At 36.0% G+C, this 24,012-nt stretch overlaps 1 protein-coding gene across 12 annotated transcripts in view; it reads right to left on the bottom strand.

Annotated features, from left to right (window-relative positions):
* Positions 1-24,012, bottom strand: part of LOC124223065 (uncharacterized) — a 313,561-nt gene that overhangs the window by 48,096 nt on the left and 241,453 nt on the right. Inside the window, exon 9 of one of the 12 annotated variants that reach the window (XM_069137793.1) lies at positions 23,606-23,970. The exons of the other annotated variants lie outside the window; for them this stretch is intronic. Coding sequence (XP_068993894.1) covers positions 23,786-23,970 — 185 coding nt within the window. The 3' untranslated portion in view covers positions 23,606-23,785. Of the gene's footprint in view, positions 1-23,605; positions 23,971-24,012 lie in introns of those variants that run through there. 12 annotated transcript variants of the gene reach the window in all.

The following is a 24,012-nucleotide window of genomic DNA, read 5'->3' on the forward strand; positions in this document are numbered from 1 at the left end:
ATATCAATTACCAATATTGCGTGATCAATCAACTCTTAGGTTTACACTTGCTGGATGATGAATGACCAGATCGGTCTCAACACTCGACGCCCGCTCAACCGTTGCTACGCTGCCCAGAACCGTGTCGTAATCATTCAGAATATCTGCACCACTAGTAACCGAAATTGCAGCTTGTCAAATAAATCAATTATTCCGATATGTTATATCAAGTACTCGTATTAAAATCCTCCCTCGTTCGAGCTCGTGAATGAAGTGCAGCCGATTGGACGGTTGGATGTCAAGTTCACGAATCTAAATCTCAAACTGACGAAAATACGTCAGGTTTAAAACTAAAAAAACATGACGGCAGCTATGCTAAGATATAGTAAAATGCATAAATGCCTCAACCTTCCGGCTAACTTGTTTCAGTCCAAAATAAAATATGAGTTTACGGCTGTACGAATTATGTGAAAGGAATTTGATTTTTCGTTTTTTGAGATTTATAAAACGTTCGAGCATTACTTTTTGGAAATCAACAATTTTTGAAAGGTCAAACCCTTTTCACATGTAGAAATGAGAGCTGCATAACTGAACCATTCTTGAAATAACCTGAACGAAAAGTGGAAGTTTGGAAAATTTTAACGAGGTTAAGAGAATCATAATTCAGTTACGGTTGCATGAAAAAGAAGAAAACTGTCAACTGCTGTCAGATGATTTTATTTTAGATAAAAAGGTTACAACCATTTCGCAATTTCCAAGTAAACGTTGCAGTATTTTGGGTTGCCTTCCACTGAGGGGAACAGGTATCGGTAATACAGACCTACCGACTACTGATAACTGGGTGGATCTGTTTTACCGATATTCGTTCGCCTCCGTGTCAGGCAACCAAACATGCTGTGGCGTTTACCTAGGAACACCCGGTATATATCAATTCGCCTATTCGACGATCAGGAACACCGTTACCAGCATTGTTCTCCTATCCTGTAACAGTTCGCCACAACATTTCCGAGGAGTAATATCATTTGCTGTAGCGGTTAATCGTGAGCCTTACGGCACCCCCTTCAGAAACAATACAATTTATAGGCACGTGTCATATCTCATCTTGCGTGAGATTCGATCAAATAGTTAGCACGCGTGTGTAACTGTCATCAACTACCGGGGCCACTCGATTCATTAATTATAATCGTCGATTTCGCCTCCGGAGGCAATCGCACCGTTTCCCCAGGGTCGAGTCTGTTCCCCACCGTCTATTAACGCCTCGCAATTCGGAAAGCTCGACACATACGCATATCGCCAGGATACCACGGCGTTTGATGTTTATGTACGGGGCATTCCTTGCCAACTCTATCCACGCCTGACCGTCACTACTTTGGATCCGATCCATACGCTGTGAAAAACTTCATTTATCATAGTTACCAGAAAATTCTAATGAAATATTACAGTGACAATTGAGTTTAAATATTTTTGCAATTACTAAGTAATTAAGTGATTAGAAGAGTAAGTATTTGGTGTGATTATAGTTGCTGATACTAGATTTTCTAGTTAATACAATTTCAAAACTAAGCCGTAACGTCAATTCATCGTAAGAATTGTACGAGTAGTCTTTATCAGAAAAGTAACAACAAATACTAGATCTTCTGATTACAGTTACGAAATTTATCATCACTTTGTAACCAGAGCTATTATACTTTGCGGTTATATAAAATAATGAGAATAGATCATTTCTGTGTAGTAACCATAACTAAAAATTCTTCCGGCATATTTTTTTACGCCATTGCGACTTACGATTTTTTCAAGTATTCGGACAAGTGACCATTTTGTGGCCACGGGAAAAAAACTACAAAATTCTGTGTTCCACCATGATAGCTTTCTCCAATTTTTTCGGAGTAAAATTCATACAGAAATTCATTGTGATCAATTTCACAAAATTTGGTTCAGCTGCGCGCATAACGTTGTCGGTTTATCCTAATACGAGCAACTTTTTCAAAAATAGAAATTTCCAAGGAATGTACAAAATGTGTGGATTTAAAGTGTGAAATAATCTATTAAAATATCCTTCGAGGATCTTGTAAATATATTTCGAATTTTTTATTAATTCATGTCCTAGTTAATTTCACCATGTAGGTAAAAAAAATATAAAACAAGCGCTTGTTACAATTCACTTTGAAGTTGTTTACGTGAATTCAAATTGTTTCGACACTATTACGACCGCTTTTCATGTAAACAAATTTATTTTCAAACTAGTTTTTCCTGTGAAATGAAACATGTGATCTCATTTCAATCTCAAGAGCGAACTTTTACCAGATTTCGCAGCAACTTTCAATACGTTAGATATAAACGCACAGTTTTCATCTCACGCAGAGATAGCTGATTTTGAAAGGAAACTAACACAAAAAGAAAATATTTCTACTTTCAAATACACGGAAGTTATGACACTTTGAAATTTCAAAAATAATGCAATACGGAATCACCTCTTTTGATGACAAGGGATAGAGGGGCCATATTTTTATATTAAATGAAAAAACGGTACGTTCGTATTTTAAATATTGCAAGCTGCTACGAGATCTTGCAGTTGAATTAAATTTTAGAAAGTATATCGTATATATGGAATAAGATCTGACACTGAATTTCAGGAATTTCTTTCAGAATCTACAAAATGGGTACTTTCCGGAAACTAAGTAAGAATAAACGAAAAAGTCTTGAAAAATGTTAGAGACTGTTTTGGACTCAGGGCCAAGGTAAGAAAAAAAATTTGGATCAGATCCAAGTGGTGAGGGTCCGCTGACCGAGTTTGCATGGAATGCCCTATACCTAAAAGTGGAAGAGAGGGAGATGAAAATAAAACATTTTACACCTTTGAGGCTAGACTGAACTGCCCGAAAGTATAAATGACCTGCGTCATCGTTCTATTCATTTACCGAACACAAAATACCACATTGATTGTATTCTCATATGTGTAATACTACATGACATGATCCACCTACGTCAAGGGTGGAGCCTTTTCAAAATTCATTGACGATCCAATTCAGCTTAGCCTATATAAAAAGGTCGAATCCACGAGTTGTATGGGAACCATGAGGTGGGAAAAAATTTCGATTTCAACGCATCTTCGTGTAAAGAAAGTCCGATCATTCCAAATAATAATAGTACACACGACAATTTATATGTATAATAAAACCACGTTTCCGAGCTTATAGTGTTCGGACAAATGATATTGTTATTTGGCGGACCGAGGGGGGGTCCAGGGGGGCGTAGCCCCCCGGCGGGGTGAAGGGGCGGAGCCCCTTCTGGGGTTGGGGGGGCGAAGCCCCCCCGGAAAGCGATAGTAGTTTTTAAAAGTTGTTGAAATAATAAGAACACGATACATTTACACGAGTCAAGTTTTTTTTATTTTAATATTTACTTGTCATGGATTACGAAAGTGCAATTTGTGCAATTGTTGAATACAAATTTTTTTTTCGATGGCGAATTTTCGTCATCGACCACGGTCGTTTGCGTTTTTAAATTTTCTTTCTCGGATGTAATCGTCTCAATTTTTTCACGCTTTGACGGTGGATCATCGTTATTCCGTTCCGAAGGTCCAGCTGGGGCAAAATTGACCGCCGTTGATATAATGTGCCCGATTTTGGATTTATTTTTAACGGACTCTTCGATATAGCCTTCTGCAACGTTGCTCGATTTCCATCCACCGTGGCGCTTCAACGTGGTGATGTTGGCCCCGCTGTCTGCAAGCAATGTTGCAGAGGTTCGGCGGAACGCGTGTCCGGTGAAACTCGCCGAGTCCTCTAACTTCAAATACCCGGCAATTTCTTTCAGCATTTTCGAAAATTTATGTATCCCGATAACTTGACAAGTACATTTTCCCTTTTGATAATTGACAAAAAAACGATCGGTCATTGCATTTTGAGGACGAAAATCCGTGTACTGTTGTACGATTTTGACGAATTCTTCTGAAATTACGAAAGTTCGAGGTATTTTCGTTTTTGTGTCCGGGAGATTTACGACGAGCAGGTTCCCTTCTTTCTTCACGTCTCTGAGTCTGATATTCACCAACTCGTTGCTGCGACAAGCCCCGGATATTCCGAAAATTAGAGCAACCTGTTTGGGACGTATCATATTTAGTTATATGAAAATAATTGCAACCTTGTAGTAAAAATATTTTGTCTGATTGTTAACTTACTTTTGTTGCCAAATATTCACGGTCGGGAGCTTCTGTTAAAAATTTCTCAACATTTTCCGACGAAAGCACTTTCGATTTTTTGCTCACGAATCCCGATGACGTTTTCTTCATGAAAGCCTTGAGGGAATGATATTGATCGATGTCTGTATTTTCTTTAATTTTTATGGTGGCTTTCAGCATCGAAAACATTGACCATAGAGTCGATGATTTATATTTTTCACTGAGTTCTTTGAAGTATGCCATCACAATCGATTCCGACGTTACTTTTGTTTTGTGTGCCCGCTTCCATTTCACGAATGCGTCGTACGTGGATTCGTACATTTTTTGAGATTTTGTCGGCAATAATTCGTCCCTCGTATTCTCCGCAGCTTCTCTCAGTTCTGGTGGCGTGCATTGCAGCCACTCGTCACTGCTGTGTTTTTCTTGATCACTCATTTTCGTGAAATCACTTTTCTCGATTTGTCGACACGATCTTTGAATTGTTTGCGTAAAAAAGTGAGGTTATGTCCCCGTCTTCCCTGAAAACATTTCCCATACGCGAATAGTTCTCCGAATAGGCAACCGATGGCAGCAGCTCTGCTTCACAGCGCCGTGATCGGGAACGAAATAATCGGACCGTGTAAGAAAAGCGCATGCGCAGAGTACAAAAAAGTTACTCCTAGGAGCTAAAAATGGTGCTCCTCATACCCCCCACCACTAATTCGCTTCGAGAGTCGCCGAAACGCCTACTTCAGGTACCGCAGACACGCTCGAAAAAGCGAGGAAAACGTGGTTGCGTTATATAAAATAAATTTCTAGATAGATTTTCAGCACCGGCCAAAGAACACGTTTTGTTGCTGAAGAAAGCGGATGGTTTGTTTCAAAGTTTCGCAAACGAAAAAAGCATTTTGATAATTTCATCCAAAACTTACGGATTATTTCATCAGCAGTACTGATTATTATTGGACTGGGATCGCGCCTCATGAATTTTGCAGGATAGGATTAAAAGTAAAAGAAAAAAATGGCATAAAAGTGAGTAACGCGGTATTTCAACTCGATGAAAATGGTATTTGAATCTGTACCGCAGGAGTAATAAATGTTGAATCAATGCATGGACCGCAATGGTCATTCGTTCAAATCGACACACAATTATTATTCACGAATTCATCACGGTCCAATACGAAACAGGAATTTAGTGTATTTCAATGTCACAGACATATTATTTTGCTACTACGATGAATAATTGATTATTACGAATGCGAATGGAAGAGCTGACTGAATTACAGGACTTTGTAACATAAAATATAAAGTAAAATTTTAACTTCAGACCCAAAGTGTTTCTTTCGTTTCTCAATTTCAGGTCGGTTAGACATTTCACGTCGATCACTGATTCTCGCGAAGGCATAAAGTAACTCACTTTGATAGCATAAAAAATTTTGATGTTTCATCTTACATCTCATTCCAAAGAAATGCCTTTCAGGTATTACTAGTCGTTCAAAATTTTCCTACCTCAAGTTTAGAATCTATAATAATTCGATTACTATTTATATTTGTTCAGTTAATGAACAACCGATTACGTTTAAATTGAATCGTCAATCCAAGAGAATGATCATATTACAAATAACGATTTTGGGAAAAAAATTACGAGACAAAATCGTTTACAAATTACAAACTTAACAAGAACAATTTGTCATTGGAATGTTACCGGATCCTGCCTAACATTGGTTTCGAAGTGTCCAGCATAATTTGAAACGAAAAAAATTACCCATTATACCTATGGAAAAGAAAGGTTATAACATCTGAACCAAATTGGTATAAACGCAATATCAAAGAGATGATCCATATTAGTAAAAATACCAATACCGTTAATAGACGTACAGACATGCAAAATCGAAGTTATCTATATGTATTTTGATATACTGTAGTTTAAAATTTTAGCCCCTAACAACAATATGGTAATATCTCACTTTTGACTCTTGACTATCGTATTGAATTATCGATTTTGGTAATAGATCGCAATCCATCCTCTTGTCACTTCCTTCCATCATGCCGTTTAATTAACATCTTAGCTGAAAAGGTGGTCACTTATTTGTAAGTAATTTTGTAACATCGCTCTCCTGTAACTTAAATTCCATTTCTAAACCTTGTAATTGCCTTTTCTAACATATTTGTATGTATTCACTGACAATATTTCGTCAAAGTCGTAAACTGTTATAGTTTTATGCAACCTAATCTTCAAATGCATTCTGTCCTCAATAAATTGACAGTATATCGCTCGGAATAACAATGGTACTTATATTCAGAATTTACTAGACAATTTTACTAATCAATACACTGTCTAAAGATAAAGAAACAAATTCTTAGCAAAACATTTCTGTATCTTTTTAACCTGAAGATAGTCGGCGAGGCCCGACCGAAACGTCGATTTTACATGTTGTAAATAAATTAAATTGTTTGACCTTCACTCGACGAAGATTCTTTCTTTCTCTAGAAAAGAAGACTGAAAAAGCTTGAATCAATACCGAAAATGAAAAAAAATATACATTTTGCAAAAGTGAATGTGTCACATTAAAATACATATCAATGGAAAGGATGTTTGCGGATCCCATTCACTTTGAGATTCATGGTATTCCACTGTCCATAAGCTACGTAATTCTTTTGGGACACTTTTGAACTTCCCTTTCTCAAGAAAAGCACGTACTTAAAGAGAAAAAAGTTTAAGGCATTAAAAAATAGGTAAACAAGTAGTCCTTTTTAAATTTTTATCACTCTAAGACATCCAAAGGTACAACTAACGAGACTGACCACCACGCATGCCAATCGGTACCAGTAGGAAGAAAACTATTCTCAAATTTTTCGTGATAATCAAACTGATTGTTAGTTTCAAGTCTACCTATTACGAAGGTACGTCATGGAATCTCGTGACTGCAAAAGAGATTATATTGCGGGAAAAAATATTGAATTAGAACGCGTCAATTATCAATTGATCTAACCGGAGCTTGATTGTCGTAACTGGTTGAATCTATTGCACTGAATTCTGTACGAGGTAAAAGAAACGCCATATGCTTTGAAACAAGCAGAGAATACATTGATCGTAAGCATTAGTATATTAGTACTATAAACGGCCACTAGGCGGTGAACTTTCTCGTTACGAAAGTAGCTTCAGAGATAGTTATAAAACGGGGTAGACTGCCAGGAAGTCAGATACAGACAACGTAAGGCAAGTTTGTCTTAACATCTCTTATAAACGAAAAGAGCATAATACCAAGTTTCGAGTCATCGAAATTGATAATGACGGTAAATAATCGAATACTATTGACGTACGTTTAATTGATTTTCCTACGTATACAACAATAAGTTTTTGAGTTTTAACCATTGAATATCGGGTAAATCCCACAAAATTTTGAGTCAACAAAATTATAAATGATATCGTTGTAAGAATACGTTTTGTGCGCTTGTATAAGTTTAATGTCCAGTCGATGCCAATGATTTTTGTAATAACAAATTGCACCTACTACTTCAACCATTGAACTCTCGACTCAACAAAACATGAATTGAAACAAGCTCAATTTGTTTTGATACAACAATTTCATATTTTGAAAATAATTCGATTGAGGTACGTTGAATAAAATTTCGAGTCAGATCAATCACACATTTTCTTGATGCAAAATTCACTTCAACGCAAGGAACTTGCGCCGTGTTGCCTTGAATAAGTTGATACTCGGCATGATCATTCAAAGACTTGATTCAATTTTAAGTCAAGTTGTCACAAGTATTTTGTTTCTAATTAAGTAAGCATTGTGTTCGCTGCATCTGACTTTAGCATTCAGTTTGAATAAAACGAATATCACTTGACTCAAGTAACCCTTTCCCGCCGTGTGATACATATTTGAATTGAAAACTATCGAACGTAGTCTTCCGTATGGATTTAGGTCACCGTAGAAGTTAAAAATAAATATATAAAGAAGCAACTCCAACAGGGGACAAGGAAGAATATAAGTATATTGTGTAGAAAGTACCTGTGTATATGTATTAATTTAAGGAAAACCTGCAGGAAGGAAACAACAGAGTTGGAAACAGCAGAGCGTATAAATTGAATAAGATAGTTTCTAGTTGTCCGGTCACGTTGCAGCGTTATACGCGGCGAAATGTGTGTTGGCATTACTTTTTTAGGTTATATAACGTCCGGCGATCATATTCGGCGGCTGCAGAGCCAGCATCGACGAGTATAGCGTTGCTCTACCTACCAATAGGAGAATTATACGCGGTGAGAATAGCGAGGCTGGGATTGCTGAGGATCCCCAAGGATGTGAGATGATTCTCGAAGGCGGAACGGTTATGGTCGAAATGGGGAAAGTCGAAACTGCCATTACCGACCGCGCAACGAGGACACAGCATGAATTTGCTATCGAGACCACGCGTGCAGTGCAGCCCGTTCAATTTGCATATAGGGAGCAGAGATATGCGCCGGGAAAATTCACCTCGCCTTGCCATTATAATATCAACTTTTTTTAACCCTCCTGTGCACCGTTGCATTCTCTGCAGGGATTCGAACGCCTCGGTGGTAAAATTTCCCCGTTCGCTCTGTGCGCGGCAAATAACTTCGCACGCCTTGTAATTCATGCATAAGGACGCGCTTTTCGTAACGACCACTTAGTCACGGAACCGTGATTTCCGCGTACCTGTATAAGGTATGGAAGTTTGTCGAAACGGAAACACGATGACACAAAGGTTTTGAAAGTGATCAACTGAAGCTGGTCGAGTTAAATTTAACTAAAAGAGTCTTTGGAAACGTTTTAAAAACACTAAGTTTCAATTGTAATTTTTTTGTAATACTTGTTAACGCTTTAATTCACGCTTTTTTGCGGCTTTTTTTATTTATTTAACTACATTGTTGGTGACAACTGCCGAGTTTTTCAGTTCCACATGGTCCCTGAAATAGTTCCAAGTCTAAAAAAAAACATAACATTTATTTATTGCAAAAACTGTTGGACGTGGTTGAAATTCGTACTTTAACACGAAGAAAAGCATTTTCTGCTAATCTACCATGAAAATTCGAAAGCCAATTTTTTCGCAAACCCAACACACGTCAAAAAATTTTACGAAATTTTTCTCAAAGTTTTCTCCTTGTTGTTTTTGTTCATATGTCCACCATATCGGATCCACTATTTTGATTTTCGATTTTCGAGTTCAGATTCGTAATCAATGACTTCAAAAACCATGTAAGATAAGGTTTTATCAGAATCAAATAAATTTTTGAATTTATGTTCGCCAAAAGCCGATGTGTGGTAAATTTCAAGTGAATCGCATTTAAGGAATTTATGCATGAAAGGGTTAAAAAGAAAATTACCGCATTTTGGAATGAGCCTACCAGTGGCGCTAGAGTGGCTAATTTTGTATATAGACTGTCCAGATTAGTTTTTATGCTCGAGTTTTAATCGCCTTACGAGACATATGCGACAAATGTGCGATAAACATAAATTACACCATTTAATTTTCGGATTTTAACTAAAACGCCAGGAAATGTAATTGTCTCTTAAAAGTTTGTATAAAAACATTTTTGGCACAACTCGTTGAGTTTACAATTACTTATAAGGAATTTGTTTTCAAAGACTAGTGTTTCTCTATCTTTAATTCAGGACTAAATTAAGCTACTGGAAGTCATTGGATGTTCAATTCAAAGCTAATGACCTTGGCTACAGAAAAATTAGATCATATAAAATTATCGGAATAAGTTTTGCACATATCGATAGTGTTTGAAGAATAAACAAAAATCTGTAGTCAAGACGCTGACTTCGCTTTTGCTAATCGTCTTGTATCACGTAAGCTGTATCATAGGTTTAAGATTTCCTCACAGGCAGCTAGTTCTTCGAGGGTTGTCCCCTTCAATATTTCTGTAGACCATTCATCCTTCGCGTACATGATAATATTTGAACTAGCTGTTGGGTCAAAGAACTCATCCTTAATCATAATGAATGCTGGGAACTTGAGGGATAAACAAACACGAGTGTTCAAAGCATGTCTTTGAAGCGTATCTTACCTCGGAGATGGAAATTAGGACGTTGAAAGGGTTCGTGCCTAGCTCATGTTTGGAAGAAGCGTAAGTGTAACTTATATACATATACACGTAGCATCAAGTGAAAATTAATTCCGTTGCAGGACCGAAAGCTAACGTATTTAAGGAGGTTACTTAGAAGTGTAAACAGTATGTACCTATTCATAATATACAACCATCTACAGGATGTCCAACTTTGAGCAACTGCAGAGATATAATATTTCGAAAACCAAGCAATCGAGATAATCATGAAAACATGCTTAGGGCAAAAGTTGAAGGGTCTTGAACCACTGGAGAGAAATTGTAATGCCAAGATTTTTTAGAAATTGAAATAGACTTTTTTCGATCGTAACTACAAGTGTAACTGTTCTCAAGACTAATTCACTGTATTTGAATTTTGCTATTTGGATAGTTTCAAATCACCCACCTCGGCACGCTTCGAACTATCACAATCATTGTCGGAAAACGACAAGTTTCTGGCTCATATACTTATTCCCGATGAAAATTCCAGCTATGACGAGTTTACCCATTCTTGTTTTTCATCACTGCGATGATTTTTGTTGATTTTTGATTTTTGATAACGACTGGGAGTCTGCGTGTAAGGCGTTGTAAGGCGAACGTCATTTTACATGATCGTTACGTTTCATAACTGAAGTGGTGAATTGCGGCACGCGAAACAATTCACTAGTTAGACGTAACAGAAGTGGCGATACAGTTTATTGAATAACGATAAAAGTAGGAGGTAGTAACCACACAATCGCGTTAAAGAAACTTCTATGCCGACTTAAATAACGAGGTTTATCATCTATCGGTGCAGTTTGGAAAACACTCGTTGGAATGTTGTCCAAAGTTCGATTCAGTTCCTCCCGGCAGTAGTCAATATAATTTATTAGATCAACGAAACTATACCCTCATCCGCTACTTGCAGCGCCTTTATTTCTTGTTTCAAAGTTATAGAACGAAAGGACTTTGAAAGTTACGACGGGATTACGCCAGTTTAAGCTGCACTATAGCTCTATGCTGTAATTTCTTAGTGGTAACAGCACCTTCTTTTCTTACCCTGTGCCTGAATTACGATTAGTACATGGACGTTCTGACGTTAATGTTAAAAGAAGTATAGAACGGTGTATAGTATCGAAGATTATTATTGTTATTAAAACTACGATGCTTTCCCCGATGCATCTCAATTTTCTTTAACCTTCACACAACTCAATTTTTACACGGAATAGATCAGCCATGAATTACTTGAATTTTTGTATATCCCGGATTTTCTTATAGCTGCAGCTTGTTTTGACAAATTATTATTTGTAATTTCCAAGCTGCTGTTCAGCCTTCGGAATTCATCGAAAAATACTTTTGGGATTGGAAAGATCATGATGCACGTGAATGCCATCTAAATTTTTGGCGTTACACACGATTTGCACAAGCTTCGGGTGAAAAAAGAAGCTCTTCGAAACTAAGGAAATATTTTTATGACAGTAATACAAAATTTTGGTCAAAGCCGCGAAACTTTTTTACAGGAACTATCTATATTGGACACTCAATTTTTGAGCTATACGTTAATTCAAAACATCTATGCGCTGTAGAAATATAGTTTTTCGAATAGTTGTAGTTAAAAAATTCTTGGTTCGAATAATCTAAAAGTATTCGTGGAACTGATCCATGCAATAGATACTTGATTTGAGAAAAGTGGCAGGAAGATAAAAAAAAAATAATAAAAATCATCGGGAAGAGAATTACGTGAAATGTCAGAATTGTTTACTTAATCCCGTGGTGAAATACAAAAAATTATAGATTTTCTAAAACAGTACTAAAAATGTTCACCGTTAGTATTTTTTAATCAGAAAAGTTAGCGATCTTCAAGGAGATTGTCTCGCTCAAAATTGATACTGTTGACTAATTTTATTACAAGACAATCGTACATTGAGTGTTTATCGAATTATTATATTCTCAAGGTAAAAAAATCTTTTTGAAAACACAAGAATTATAAATATTGGAATTGCAAGCAAAAGCTTAGGTAACGATGGTTCGTTTCAAAACGCTTTAAAAGGGTTGATAATATAGTATATACATTAGGGTGATCCTTACTTAGGGTGTTGACGATTTTTTTTCAGACTACCCCCGAAATCAACTATAAATAATTCAAAAACAATTTCCTAATTCTTTCAGATTTTTATATCAATTCTAACCCGTGCCAGTAACTGGATGGATATCACCATTTAAAATACACCTGTTTCAAATACATTCTCAGCATATAATTTATTGTAAGAGTGACGATTTTCGAATCAATCTGTAATTGCGAAGATTTAGTGAGTATTAGTACTACTATCTGAGAAAAAATTCCCATCATCATATCAACCAATCTCGACGAATTGCACACCATAGAAATTTGATTTTTTCTTTTTATTTATAAGAAATGAAATTGTCTAAATTACCTGGTATGATAATGTGAATTTTTTCTCAGATAGTAGCACTCATGCTCACTAGAACCTCACATTCATGGATTTTTTCGATCATTATTACACGTACAGTAAAATATATACTAAGAACGTGTCCGAAACACTTGTATTTTAAATTGCGAAATCCTTCCTCTTACAGGCACGGGTTACAGTTGATATAAAAATGTGAAAAAAATTGTGATTTGTTTTTGAATTATTTATAGTTGATTTGGTGGGGTGATCCGGAATAAATTTGTCAACATTCTAAATGAGGACCACCCTAATATACATTAGATTTCACCCTATGATTGCTCGTTTTATTGAAAAGCCTATTTTCTACGAAATCACTGAAAAAGATTTCCTTTTTTTCGGTAGTTAATTCCGTATTGCCATTTTTTTTTATAAACATCAACAAATCGGTGCAATGCTGTGAAATTAAAAATCCAACGATGCAAACATGACGATAATTGCGATTTTTGGGCAACCAACCAGGGGTAGGGATTCATGGATGACTGGAAAATGTTGGCACAAAATAAATTAAGCGAATAAAATGAACCTTTGCTGTTAATCAAAAAGAGCTTGCACAAAGTGGCTCAAAATTCAACAAAGACGAGTCGATCGTTAACGTCGACGAGGTGCAAGATACGCTCGAACAATCATCGATAATGTTGAACTTTTGGTAATTAATGGATCCCTTAAATATTTGCCTTTCAAAAAGTATTTTCTCATGTGTTATGGATGGTGTCGATATTATGGAACTTATCTTGCGTAAACAATCTTACGTAATCTTCATTTTGTTTTATAAGAAGCTTCGTTGTAACTGTACAATTTTTACCAGTGTTGAGCAAATTTGTAACTGAATAATTACAAATTACATATTACAATTTTAGTCTGGATAAAAAAAAATCAATTACAAATTATCAATTTTAACTGTTCCACATTGGATGAAATTATTTATTCTTATGTTCTCTAGGGAGGGGCAAAAAAATGTGGCAATTGCTAAACTCAGTCTTCGTTGATTCCTAAGAAGAAGGAAATGAAAAAAAACCTAACCTAATTAACAAAAAACAAGCTTAACCGCGCTGTATATTTTGCTGATCCCTAGCCTCCCGTCATCTCGAGGTCCGTGTTCGAGATACTCGAGAGACTTGTTAATCAAGATCTGACTGATTACCTGAAGGCCGATACGCACCTCAATAAATTCCAATTAAGGTTTTGTAATGGTTCCCGAGGTACTCCAGCTGCTCTTACTTATCCTCGATTAGCCTTAAATACACTATCAAAAATCGCACAGTGTCATTACTTATTCCATTCGACGTTACAAGTACCAGGCCACTTCATTTCTGTATGAAAATTATCTGTCTCGACAACGATACCTTATCGTTGGCCAGTTTGCTTTATAGGGTCTCTGACATGCTAACAGGATGCATATCAGAATAAGTGCTATTTTTTAAAGCAAAAAACAAAACAAGGGATGTCATTACCCCAAGGGAAAAGAATTTTTGAACCAACAAAATAGATTCTGTTGGACTTCATTCGCTTCGATCTAGTATCCGTCGTTCGTTCCAAATACGATGACTTTGATTCAACAATTTTGATTTAGTTAATATGTCAAAATGGTTCAGTCAAGCCCATTCCTTGATTAAACAAAAGCCTTTTTTTTATCGCGATCGAGTCAAGTGTATTGATTCAAGTGAAACTTTTGACGCGTTTCCGAAATTGAGTCAATTAAATATCATTTCACTTGAAGTTTATGTACTGTTCCTCCGAGTCGCATGTTCGTTGACAAAAAACAATTAGGTACTTCAAATAAAATAAGTGCATTAACATAGCCAATAAAAAATGTACATTGATTAAATGTCATATCATGGCGATCTAACCGGAGTTTCTTTGGCGTAACCGGTTGAATCAGTTGCGCTAATTTGTTTACAAGGCAAAAGAACAACCACATGCTTTGAAACAAGTAGAGAATATATTCATCGTAAACATCAGTATACTAGTACTGTAAACAGCCACTAGGCGGTGAACTTTCTCGTTACGGAAGTAGATTCAGCGATAGTTGTAAAACCGGTTTTCAGATGGTGCTCTGCAAGGTGCGTACCTAATCAATATTTGTAGAACGATGCTTGAGAATAAACTGATGGTTTTCGACGACTTTGGTCTCAATCGACTCAAGTCTTCTTAACCTATAATTGTCATAATTTTGAATCACATTGGTTATACAGTTTGAGAGTTATTCCGATCGCCTACCTTGACACGAGTACAGACACCGATTTAATGCCAACAAAATTTGAATCTGAGGTCAAAGCACATTCGCTAACATCACGTGACGACATCCAATATGCCTTTCAAGAATACGAAAGCCACGAGTAAACGGGGCAACAACGATGACTCGTATCTGAAACCTATCAAAAGGAAACAAAACTTATCATTCAGTTCGCAGATAGCTTCTGTATAAACATGACTTGCGGGGTGTCTTCAACGGCCGTCTCGAGTGGCTTGGTTATGTGTTTGCACACGATCCATGCCTAATGTAGGCAGCTGAGAGGAGAACGTAGTGTCGTTGAAGAATGGGCCGCTCCATCTTGTGCGCTGCCACGTATTTATTATATTCCTGAATGGTCAGCTGAAGCACCTAAGGCGAGTATTCTGGACGGGCACAACGAAAAACCCGAGTTTGACCTCCCGGAATTTCGGTGAGCTTCTGTAGAGTGAAAGAGGGTGAAAAATGTGCGAGCGCTCATTTTGGCTGTGGATGTAAACAGTCGGACCCTTTCGAGAATATCGCTGTGAAAATTTCTGGCACGGTTTTTGCAACCAATTTCCCCGAAATGATGATAAAATTAAATGAAACTTGTTCGAAATGTATTTTGAAAACGTGCTTGGGTATTCTGTGATAACAGACCTCGGATCTTCGTGAAAACAAGACTGGTTTATAACGTTTGTTACGTATTCACGAATAATAATGTTCGCGGTTGAAATGAGAAAGTGGTTGGAACGGAAAAAGAAATTCGTAGAATAGTCGAGGAAATAAAGCAATGGACTGTCGATTTTTTGATCAGTAAGACGGATTTTAATGCGGTTTTTTGCATTCGATTCGTAAGAGCGCCTACAAACTTTGTGAACTAAATTGATTAATTAATTTTTTGAAAATGCATTATGGCATTAATAATATGCATTTTGCAAGTGCACTTCCAAGAGACACTAAATAAAAAATTTGCAACTCGGTTCATTCATTCTACAAAAATATAATCAAAATCAACAAAAGAAAACAAGAGGATTTATACAAATTATATGTAATGTTTACTTACATTATTAATTTATTTTTCGTAATAAATTGAATGTATCTGAAGTGTAATTTGTTAATACAATAATAACTGAAAATATTGTTGTTCACAATAACGTAACTGAAAACCAAAATATGTAAATATTTTATTCACCTTGCAAGAAATAAATCTGGTACGTATTATAATATAAAATAATTACGTTATAACATAGTACCTGCTGAATAAGCTAGTCTTGATGAACACAGCTATTAATACGGTTTTTTTTCAATCCTCTGCAATACAACTTGTATAAACAATAACTGCTTTTAAGTGTTTACCCGTATAATAAAATAAGTGACCAGTAATTATGAAGGGACTAAAAAAAATACGTCAGTAGATTAAACCTATTTTTATAACGTACGATTAATTACTAGATTAAGTAAAACACTCACATAAAGATTGGTGAACTCTCAAAATGTTAACAATAACATCAATTTAACAGTCTGTTACTATTCAAAATCAGTTTAATAGCACTAACAATAACAATTCCGCGTGATGTAAATATTTTAAATGTATAATTTCTCGGCACTGGATAAACTTGTCGGTTAATTAAGTACACCACTACACTCAAATATTTGTATACAAACAATATGTATGTACAATTATTTTGTGCACAGTATGAGTGCACAAAAACCCCCGAGTAGCAAAACTGGACTCATTTCCATTAATATTTACCGAGTTGCAAATTTTTTATTTAGTGTCTCTTGGAAGTGCACTTGCAAAATGCATATTATTAATGCCATAATGCATTTTCAAAAAATTAATTAATCAATTTAGTTCACAAAGTTTGTAGGCGCTCTTACGAATCGAATGCAAAAAACCGCATTAAAATCCGTCTTACTGATCAAAAAATCGACAGTTGGGCCGTTTTTAGTGCTTTATTTCCTCGACTAGAAGAAGAAAGTTTATCAGTGGGATTCCGATACAAGCGTAGGAGACGTGCAACATTTTCACCACAAGCCCGTGAACACGTTAATTCAAAGAGATTCGTGGAATAAAAATCAACCTGATAAATACAATATTTGTCAAATTTATTTAATTATATGATTGTATAATTCGTGAGCTACGGTAATTCATGTAAAATGCAGAAGCAGAAACAATATTACAAACAAGCACTTGGATATAAATTCTTACAGATATAGAATCGCTTTGGAATGGTGAAAAATGTACAAGACACACTTCTGTTTCAATGCCTCGGTAATAATTGAATATTTGATTTTTCAAGATTACACTGCTGTCGCTTTTGATAAACGAATAATAAAAATATGGACTTGACTGTTGGGGAAAAAATCTGTCAAGTAAAATTGCACGAATTTAATGAATTGCTTGCTATTTTCACGCGAGTTATAGTAAAAAATAATATTCAAATGTGAGCTCTACTTTATAACTTTAGAATTTGTTTTGTTCTTGCATTCTTGTGTAAATTATCGTAGCTTATGTTTGTTTTCAATATCTTCCATTTCTTTTTTTTTTTTTGAACCCTAACTGGCTCAATTTTTTTTTTTTGATACAACAATTTGATATTTTCAAAAACAACACGATTGAGATACGTTCGATCTAATTTTTGGTCATTCCAATCGCACATTTTCTTGTCAGAAAATTCGCATTATCGAAAGGAACTCACGCTGTGTTATCTTGAATAAATTCATAGTCAGCTTGATCATTCAAAGGCTTAACTCGATTCTATTTTGAGTTGTCACAAGTATTTCGTCCGGCAAAAATCTTTCGTTGATTTCAGTAAGTATTGTGCGCCGCATTTGGCTATAGCATTTAATTGCATCTTGAGTTGCTCTTCTGGTTTTATATTCTTATCCATGTGCCGCATGCTTTGTGTAAAACAAATTTTACCATCACTCACAATCGAACAAAATTCACCAGGGACCAATGGGGTATTCTTCCGACTAAAAGAGATATGGAATTGTGCAAGAAAAAAAAACTGAAATTATAATGACTAAATCCTATATTTGGATTAAAAGTGTATATAAATAATCCAACGATTCCTTTAGCACTGGAGTATTATGCCAGGTCTGCGAACACGTAATGTTCTTGTTCTAGGATATATGAATGTAGTGTAAGTTTGCTGGGTGTTACACAATTTGTTTTTATCTTTTCGTCAATACAATTTGCTATTGTCATTGACTGCCACCAAACAAGTTCAGTTGCGTGTCTGCGAAATAGTTTCTTGGAGACATGTCTGGTTCAAAACCAAAACCTCACATATCGCATCACATACGCTTGGCAGATTTGTATACATTTAGAGATACGTAACGATAAGGATTCGGGTATATAAACATCTTTGAAGCTACTTTTCAAGCGGGAAAGCGTGCCATCTAGTGACCGAGATCGGTATTACTGTGAATAAATTGTCATTTCGTTTGAAATCGTGAAACATGCGCATCAAAGAATCAGAAAACTATCGAATGAACAAAAATTTTATTTCAGTGAAATAATGTTCATTTCGTAGGAACAATAACAAATTCATTTGTTACAAGCGCGTGTGCAATGGCATCGAGAGTTCTTGAAATCAATTTCAAGGCCATGTTTGCAATTTTCAACTATACGTGATTGTTTAAAACTTTAAATGTGGTACATTTGGCAACTCAAGACCTTTTTCATCGTTTCACTTAAACAAATCCTCATTTACTTGAATGGAATTTTTTTTTTTATTTGAAGTAGCTATGTTATTTGATAAACAAAATAATTTTCTTAAATGAATATTCAAACCTGTCTTGTGAAACAAATTCTTGTTTCAACATATTACACACTTCTTTGATCATACTTATCATCGATTATATCGGACTAACATAACATTGAGCCAAATATACTATCTGGCAATAACGTTAATATTTCAGCAAGCGTAGGATTATTGTTTCCAAACTTCCGGTACTTTCGAACCGACGTGTTCAGCGGTTGAGGTTCTATTTCTTTTACGAATTAAACGAGGTTTGTTGATTCAAGCGAAGTTTCCGTACCGAAAGTTCTAGTTTAATTCCATGAAGTAAATATGTACTTGTTTGAAGTACATTAAACTCGAAAGCATATAGAATTCACATCAATGCATCAATATTTTTGTTTCAACTAAAAAGTGGTTGGCCGTAGTGAGAAATTGTTCGAACCATATAAACTGGAAGTAAAAAAAAAAATTAGCTATTCGGCTCGATAACTTTTTTTTTTTCTCGGTATACAAGTCGAATATATTTTCACGCACGTTTGTACCGTTCATCCGCGTGCTGAACCTCGACGGACCCGACTCGTTGGTCATAAATAACCCTCCATCTTGCTTTTACTCTCCCCCAAAATCTCCTCTCTCCTTTCATCGTCTATCTCCTCTTCTCAAGCGTTTGAATTCGCGATAGAAATACGTTTTTAATTAGTAGACTTTTCCGAGGGGCCAAAAGTGAACGCGACTGAAAGCGAGAAGGTTCTTTCAAGCAAACGTTCACGGGGCGTGAGTTTCCAAAGAGTTCAGGAAAGGCTAAGGTGACCGTTTCATGCGGAGGATAAGATGCCTGAAAAAGAGGTTAATTCGCAACCCAAGACCTCCGGTCCTTGTGTAATCTTTTGCTCGACGGTGGCGGAAAAATGGGCCAAATTTTGTTAGGCCGGATTTCCCACGATTCAAAGTGGAACGAGCGATGCTGCAAAGGGAAGCGAACCCCACTAAAGAGCCAACGCGGTTGCTATTTTGTTGAAGAAAAACAGGACGAGGATGAAGAAGGTGAAGGAAGAGGAATAAAAAGAAGATATCAAAGGTAGAGAAGAAGAAGGAGAAGGAGAGAAGAAAAGACGGAAAGAAGCTCAAGGAGGGAGGGTGGGTGTGTTTATTCGGTGCTTAGGGCCTCGAGGCTCGCAGATAAGGAACTGCCGGTGAATTCTCGCTGGAATCTGGGCCTTGAAATACAAGGCAGTAACCGGAAAATGTTGGATGTTCGGCCCGCGCCGCATTCTACGCAATATAAGTTACCCACCTTCTTTGTATTTATTGGTCGAATAGCGCGTTCCATCTCATGCCTTGCATGAGGCCGTATACCTTGCCCTGCTCACTTATAACCGCAAGAAAATATACCAAAGGCATTTCTTACTCGCTTACGTTCTAATGAAACTTTGTTAAGTCCCTTGTACGTGTCGACTGCCCGTCGACGTGAGGTTTTCTCAATTACTCTGGTCAACGGTGGTTTTGTTCCCTTTGATATTTGACTGGTGTTGGTAAGATTTGATGTCAACGACCCCAGGAGTAAGCTTAGTTTTTCGAAATTGCCTCCAGTTATTTATTTTGTCGAAATTTTCATACGTGACTCAAAAATCCAATATTGGGTTGAAAAATTCGATATCTTTTTCAATATCTGAAGTTTAGGAAAAAATAAAAAACATATGTCACACAGCTTAACGGAGAGAAAGGATTTTTTTATTATTTTCTTTTTTTTTTTGCCCTGATTATTTCCCCGAATTTTGGTGTTTGAGAACGCAGAATTTACGAATAAAATCATGATTATTTTATAAACCATCCCTGCTCCTTACAAGATCAAAACAAATGACATAAAAACTAGAGCCAATCCAATATAATCATGATTTATCAAACACGAAAATTAACGGAAAAAAATCAGGGCAAGAAAAGAAAAAAACTTCTTCTCTTTGTTGATTTGTGTTATCATTGCAACGATCTGACGGAAATGGTTGACGTTTTTCTCAATAACAATGCTTGTTGTTATTATTAATTGATTCTAGTGATACAAAGCTGGGAGTGAATCTCGGTCTACATACTTTTGGATGAAACACATCCCGATAATATTATATGATGAGTTGCCGAGGTATAAATTCAAAAAAATTGACCAACTTTTCTTTACCTTAACCCATTAGGGAATAACTCACGCGAAAAGTACCCGGTTTTCGACCAGTATCATTCTGTGATATATTGTATTACATCGGGGAACATTGTAATCCATTCGATCTTTTGTACACTATAGTGTACAATCTTGATTTTCGTTTTTCACGATTTTCTCGAGATATACTGCAGATTAAATGATTGCCGAATACATGAAATACGGGAAAAAGTTTTTGACAAATTGACAGCCGCTATTTGTTTCATAGAATTATTCTCATATTGCGAGAAAAATGCTGATTTTGAATTTGAGACATGTCCAAAATATCTCAAAATCGTTCAGAAAGTGTTTCTTTACTGAAATAAAGACAATTTGAGTCACTATTTTTATTTTAAAGTGAACAGGTCAAACTCGTATTCTTTCACGCACTAATTCGGCCATTCCAGGGGTAAGAAAAACCCTTAAAGTTTTTCTCCAAACATAAGGAATGCAACTCCGAAAGGTCAAAATACCGAGCAAACTATTCTCTATTAATAATACGTTTTCCTTTATTATTTCATTCTTACAGAAATGTTACGATAGAAATTACGACGTAATTACACCTATGGTATTGTCTATGGTATATTAATTCGACAAGATTTCTCCAGTAAGTTATTGTACGAGTTTCTTGAGTAGCTTAAGGCTTGGTTTTTACAAAATGAAGAGTAAGTCAAGTTCTCCGTTGAGTACTGGCAAGCTTTGTTGAATTTTTATTTAACTGCACGCGTATAACAATCAATTAGTTTTCAAAGTAGATCATTTGTCTTGCATCATCTATGACAGTATTGGGTATAATCTATTTTCTATACCGTTGCGTCGATAATAATTCTAGAATATATGTTACTTATTAATCTAATTTGCGCTATTATTTTCTGTCCTCTTAATCGAGCATTCATAATATTGTCTATTAATGGCGAACAATGTTAATTACAGTACTAATAATAACCTTTTCGGTGACCTACAATTCTATAATCGGATAGTTAGTGCCCATCATTATGGGTGTGCAGCCGTCTGGAGATGATCAATAGAAACAATTACGTCAAGCAAAAAATGCAAAGTTATTTTTGAGAAATTATACAATGCGGATTTGTGAAAATAAGCTTTAAGGGTGGTTCTTAGCGCTTAAAGGACAAATAAGCGGGTGAGGAAATACTTGTTTGATGTTGTCCAATGCTCTACGGAACATCACAGGACAAAGAAAATCGATGAGGTACACTTCGAGTACTTTAATTTCCTTGTCAGACAAGATGAAACGGTCACGTATTCTAACAATATTCGAACGAATCTATGCGTCCGAACAGAGGAACTTGAATGTCTTCTTTTTAATATCACTGTATGTGGCTTAATGCAGTGTATTGTCCAAAATAAGGACGAACCACTTCTTTTCGGTTGAATAGCCGCAAAGGGCTTCAGGAGAGACTTAAAAACAGCCGGAAAAAAGTTGTCCAATTCAATTGTGCTCCTACAATAATATCAAATAATATCCAATCGTTCTTTGGGCACGAAATCCGAGATAACGGAATTGTAAAACATTTTTTTCTTTCTATTAAGGTATGGAGGAAAGGGGGAGGGGGGGGGGGGTGGTTACTGCTGGACGGTCTAAAATTATACCTATTTTTTAGGTTATTTAGGTTTTTTTTTTTTACCGAAAATGAAAACACTCGGCGCAATATGAGTTTGAGGGCCTTTTTTATTTATACTTACAAGAACAATTCAGAATTTTTTCATTGAAATTATTAACAAAATGTAACAGTATCGCGCAGATAAGTAGCGAACGACCACGGTTTCAATCCGGTGGCGTAGATTCCTCGATCAATTTGATACGGTCGACTTCAAATTTTGACACAATCTGTAAAGTTTATTTATCGATTTCAGCTTGCGACTAGATTTTTGTACTTGAATTCCATAATTTTCTTTGTACAAATTTTTTTAACAATATTTTCGTCCAAGAATGACATTTTTTGTTTATAATGATATATATTGTATTTTTTTTATTTTTATTTGTAACATTTGAGCCACAAACTCTAACCCGAAAAGGTGAATGAAATCCAAAAAGAAATTTCTATCCGTTATAAGTTAGCCAGTGATGTTACGAGATTCTCCAAGCTCTCAAATTCGGCGTCGTTCGCTACTCATATGCGCCATTTTGTTGTTAATTTCAATGAAAAAATTCTGAAACTTCATTGAAAGTATAAATAATAAAGCCCTCAAATTCAAATTACTCTAGGTGTTTTCATTTTCTTTGAATCAACTTCTAAATATACGTACGAAACATATGTGGAGAAATCATCGAATCAGAGTGATTTCAACTAGTATGGTTTTATGATAACGTTCCTATGATCCTATAAGTAGTAGATACGGTATTTAGGAAAATTGTGTTGACCACATTAGAATACATCTTATGTGTCAAGAGTGTCGGATGACTCTCTGTAGACATTTGAAAACATTGATGTGAAACTGAATAACTGAAGTTCTCATATCCAATTAATGACGGGACTAAACTTCGATGTCATCGTCAGATGACCAAGTTGACCAAGAAACTGAAGTGCGATTTGTTCTCAAGGGACTGAAATCCGTTCGGGAAATTCTCTGTCCTTGTAATCGATTTACTGTACAAAATGAAGATACGCGGAAGTTATTATTGAGTGTCGTTCTCTTGCACAACTGTCTCGCGAGACGTGCGAATCGCTTTGCCTGTTCCCACGAGCTCTTCTGTCCTCTTGTACCCACTTCACTATACGAAAAGTAAAATAGTTTTGTGCGAAGATCAGACGCACTGGATAATTGACCATACGACTTTGAACATGGGCACTCTTACAATCAGCAAGACTGGTTCTATGTCTAGGTGGCTTATTTCGTTTGACAATTGGATAAAGAGATTCGAGAACGAACCTTGCCAAGTGTACAGATCTAGTTGGTTATTCGGAAAGCGTTTAATTCCAACTCCTATGGGACAAAAATTCGTTCGATCAACTTAGGCTGTATGCAACTTTGCAATGGGATTGTAGGAAACTCGTTAAACATTCGAAAGTAAATTCATTCCACGTTGAAATTGGGTTGTGCTTTCTTGGGACTTTGGCAGAGTCCATAGTTATAATTGCCTTTCTCAAAGAATGTAACACATCTCCACAAGTCCATGTTCCCCATCTTGATACTGTAAATTTGTGCAGCGTGACATACTTTGAGAAATGTGTCG

The sequence above is a fragment of the Neodiprion pinetum genome, chromosome 7 (assembly GCF_021155775.2).
Source record: "Neodiprion pinetum isolate iyNeoPine1 chromosome 7, iyNeoPine1.2, whole genome shotgun sequence".
NCBI classification, from domain to species: Eukaryota; Metazoa; Arthropoda; class Insecta; order Hymenoptera; family Diprionidae; genus Neodiprion; species Neodiprion pinetum.